The 4,842-nt window shown below is 34.4% G+C and overlaps 1 protein-coding gene across 1 annotated transcript; it reads left to right on the top strand.

The window, feature by feature from the left end:
- The first annotated feature begins 427 nt into the window (after nucleotides 1-427).
- Nucleotides 428-1,824, top strand: LOC139483254 (uncharacterized). Its single transcript, XM_071267283.1, has 3 exons — nucleotides 428-500; nucleotides 705-860; nucleotides 1,174-1,824. The coding sequence occupies exons 1-3, from the start codon at nucleotides 468-470 to the stop codon at nucleotides 1,777-1,779; spliced, it is 795 nt and encodes a 264-aa protein (XP_071123384.1). The 5' UTR covers nucleotides 428-467; the 3' UTR covers nucleotides 1,780-1,824.
- Nucleotides 1,825-4,842: the final 3,018 nt, after the last annotated feature.

The raw sequence follows: 4,842 nt of genomic DNA on the forward strand, positions 1-4,842 counted from the left end.
ATAAACAAAACGAGAAACGAGAAACACGTATATATTACATAAACAAACGACAACTACTGTACATCAGATTCCTACATGTTTTTGAATTCAAATTTTGAGTACAAAACTATAGGTTAAATTAAGCAGAAATTTTACATTAATATTCTACTGCTGCATGCTTATCCTATTTGACCTTCAGAATTTTTGGGACTGTGCAAAGATAAACTTCCAAGCATGTTATGTGCAATAAGTTTAGTATGGTCATATTATTTTGTTATCATATAATGCACCATTAGCAATTACTGGTAAATATAACAAGAGGCTCACAAGAGCATACATCACTCACCATTATCGTCGTGTCATATGTTTTCGTACGTCATATGTTTTCGTATGATTCATATTTCCTCGATTTTTACTGCGCACGCGTATATTGTGACGTGGTTTCCTGTTTCTATATTTGTGACAATAACAAGTACACAACGTGAGATATGTCAAATATCTTAAAAGTCTCTTTTAAAGACGTAAGTACAAATTTAATAATAGTTACCTGTTCAGCCATTTTTATTTAAGGCCAAAATTATGCTTCACTAGAAAAGTTGTTTGTGGTCATGTGGTTTTTAATCGTACTTATTACACACCAGCAAGTTAAAATGCACATAGTTCTTATATAAAATGGTCCAAAATCAATTTTTCTAAAAAAATAACCTTAATAATGTCTTTTGTAGAAACCTAGTGCCAGAAGGCAAAGATACAGGCAATATTCACCAACAACATTGAGCAATGCCTTGCAAAAGGTTATTGCAAATGAGATTTCTGCCTATAAGGCTTCAGTTATTTATGGAGTGCCAATTACTACCTTGATAGACAGAGTTAAAGGCAGGGTGTGTAAAATTTGTGATAAATTTCACAGTCATATACATGATATATTTTAATTAAAGGGTAAAAAAAATAATAAAACAGTTTTAAAAAAATATATTGATAATTATAGTATACATGTCTCTGATAATTATAATCTATCTTTGTGACAGGAATGGTAAATTTTTATCAAAATGCTCAGTGGTTAACAAAAACTTGTCAGTATTAAAATAATATATATACATATCAACACCATTGAGTTAATATTCATATTGTTGTCCTGAATATGCATGAAATATTTGCAGCTGGATATTCAACAATCAATATTTATATTGACAGGTGGACCCTGAAACCATGAAATCTGGCCCACCACCACTCTTTTCCCTTGAACAAGAGGCTCATTTGGTAAACCACATTAAAAAAATGAGCCACCTGGGATACGGCTATACACGTGTGGAAGTAACAGCTCTAGCTTCTGATTATGCTGTTAGCATTAGATTAAAGGACAAAACTGACAAACAACTTTCACTTCAGTGGTTTAGATCATTTATGGATAGGTGGCCTGATTTGAAGTTACAGAAGCCACGTGCTTTGTCAATATCTAGGGCCAAAGGGGCTTCTAAGGAAGTGATTGATTCATATTTTGATGAGTTAGAGAATATATTAAATAAATATGACCTAAAGAACAAGCCACATTGTATATATAACATTGATGAAAAGGGTATTACACCGGAACATACTCCTCCAAAGGTAGTTGCTGATGTTGAGATAAATGCATCAGCTGTCACCTCAGAGAGAGACAAAACTACAACCATCATAGCTGATGGCAATGCTATTGGTACCCAAATACCACCTTTTCTTGTCTTTGCTGGCCAGCGCATGAGGCAGGAACTAATTCAGGGCTGTACACGTGGAACCACTGGTGATGTTAGCCCTACCGGATGATCAAACACTGATATATTTCAAAGTTATCTTCAAACACATTTTATTAACTATTGTTATGATATTGTAATTATTATGTTTATTTATGTTGGCATATTTGTGTTGTATGGCCTGATAGTTGTTTACCAAATAATCTTATAACTGTGCAGTTTAGGAATCACTGGAACAATCACAGAATGATTGGAACTTTCTAGAATGATCCTTATAAAAGATGCATAATTTAAACTTCTACGTTATTCCAGAAACTTCCGTTGTAACTTTCCAGGATTTTCCACAATGTTCTATTATAGAGTGTTCTAGAATTTTCCATGACAACACTTTATATACAGACACTAAAGTTAAACTCTCATAATTAAACTTGGACTTAGACATTGATAGACATTAGTATTCACGGCATTTGGATTGACACTTTTATTCTACAAACAACATCATACTGGATTGTGACCTTAGTAGTGAACATAATATTCAGATTGGATTCCGAAAGATTTCCGGATACAGATAAAGATAAAAGAGTGGACTCATATTTTGACAGTTAAGTTATCAGTAATATTTGTAAAATACTTCTTGTAAACTTTTGTATAATAAATATTGTTAAATTTTAGTATTGATTTGTGTCTTTTGTTGGCTACAATTTAAAGGCGATTTCTGGCCGTAACAGAAATTGGGGGCTCGTCCGGGATCTTAAAAATATTTTATTCAAAATTTGTTTAGTATTTGTATTATAACTAGCCAACAAAATTCTACAAAATGGCATTTGATGCTGGTAAATTTTTGAAAACGCCAGACCTGGAGATTTTTGATAATTTTAAGAAAGAGGAATTAGTGTTGCTTGCTAAAGAACTGAAATTAGTTTTTAAAGTATCTATGAGAAAACAAATTATAAAAAATTTGGTTATAGACAAATTAGTTGACGCAGAAATTTTAGGTGAAGAGGCTCTTGAACTTAAGGTCGAAAATATTGACGCCTTTAAATTAAAACAGCTTGAATTAGAACATGAACTCAAACTAAAAGAACTGGAAATGAATTTGAAGGAGATGGAGAAAAGAAAAGAAGATGAATTTAAATTAAAACAGGCAGAACTGGAAATGAAGGAAAGGTTAGAAATGGAGAAAAAAGAAAAAGAAGATGAATTTAAATTAAAAGAACTTGAAATGAGAGAAAGGCTAGAGATGGAAAAACTGAAAATTGAAATGGTCAAAGAAGAAAGCAACACTAAAGTCCAGTCGAAATCAGATTATTTTGATGCAGCAAAAAATATACGTTTGGTTCCGAAATTTTGTGAAAAAACAGGTGATAAATATTTTCCACAGTTTAAGAAAATTGCTAATAATTTGAAATGGCCAATGCCGTATTGGACTACGATGCTGCAAAGTGTTTTTGAGGGTAAGGCAGCTGAAATATACTCCGCACTTCCATCAGAAAAAAGTTCTGATTATGACACTGTGAAACAGGAAATTTTGAAAGCCTATGAGCTAGTACCAGAAGCATATAGACAGAAATTTAGATCTTATAAAAAGTTTGATTCGCAAACCTATGTGGAATTTGCTCGGGAAAAAGAAGATCTATTTGATAAATGGCTTACTTCAAAGAAAACAAAAAACAATTTTGATCAACTAAGACAATTGATGTTATTAGAAGAGTTTAAACAATGTGTTCATTCAGAATTAAAAACACATTTAGACGACAAAACTGTTGAGTCAATACATGATGCGGCTGTAATTTCAGATAATTATACTCTTTCACATAAAAGAAGTTTCAAGAGTCAAAATGTTAATACTTCCAGTGGAAATTACAAAAATCAAAGTACTGAGCGTACTGATAGTAAGCCTGTTCCACAGAATAAGAGTCAGTCCAGTTTTAATATGTCTAGTCCAAAATTTGATACTTTTGAGAAGAAGTCACTGATTTGTGCTTATTGTAAGAAGAATGGTCACCTGATGGCTGATTGTTTTAGACTCCAGAAGAAGAATGAACAAGATAATAAGCCGAAGTCCAGTGCGTGTACGACACCTTATATTACCAGTACGTTGGAATGTCCTGCGAGTCAGGCTTTTAAGTCCAGTTTTTGTGATTACATGGAGGAATATAAACCCTTTATGTCTGATGGGTTTATTTCTATTGTTGATGATACCGCTCTTCAGCCTATTAAGATTTTACGGGACACTGGAGCTTCTCAGTCTTTATTGTTAGAAGGTGTGTTGCCTTTGTCCGAGAAGACTTCTGTTGGTGCCTCCGTTTTGTTACAAGGTGTAGAGTTAGGTTGTATAGATGTTCCTCTCCATCGTATTTATCTGAAGTCAGATTTGATAACTGGACCAGTTATTGTAGGTGTTCGTCCTAATCTCCCTGTAGAGGGTGTTACATTATTGCTAGGAAATGATCTGGCTAGGAACAAAGTGGTTGCTGAACCAATTGTTACCAGTGAACCAGTGGTGGATGTTAAATCACCTGAAGATGATGCTGAATTCTATCCAGCTTGTGTTGTTACTAGGGCGATGGCTAGAAAACAACAAGATGAGAATTTGCAAGAAGACCAGTTTGATTACATGGACCTTTCTGACACTTTCCTAGCTGACATTGAAGGTCCTGGTAGCTCAGAAAAGGCCATAATAAGACCACCTAGTGTTAACAAGAATGTTATTATGCCATGGCCAAACGTAAACAGCCATTCATTAGACCGAAAGAATTTATTCAAAGAACAACATAAAGACCCTGAGGTTCTTCAGCTCAAGCAGCGGGTTCAACCACAGGAGGAAGCAGACAAAGTGGCCGAATGCTATTACCATCAGGACGGCATTTTAATGAGGAAGTGGAGGCCTCCTGATGCTACCCCAGAGGAGGAATGGAGAGTGGTGTACCAAGTGGTGGTGCCTAAAGTTTATAGACAAGAAATTATTGGTCTTGCCCATGACAACCCCTTGGCTGGACACTTAGGTATAAGGAAGACTTGCCTTAAGATCTTGCAGCATTTTTACTGGCCTAAACTTAGAAATGATGTTGCAGAATACTGCAAATCATGTCATATATGCCAGGTTGTTGGTAAACCTAACCAGAAAATACCACCA

Source organism: Mytilus edulis, chromosome 7 (assembly GCF_963676685.1).
Source record: "Mytilus edulis chromosome 7, xbMytEdul2.2, whole genome shotgun sequence".
Lineage (NCBI taxonomy): Eukaryota > Metazoa > Mollusca > Bivalvia > Mytilida > Mytilidae > Mytilus > Mytilus edulis.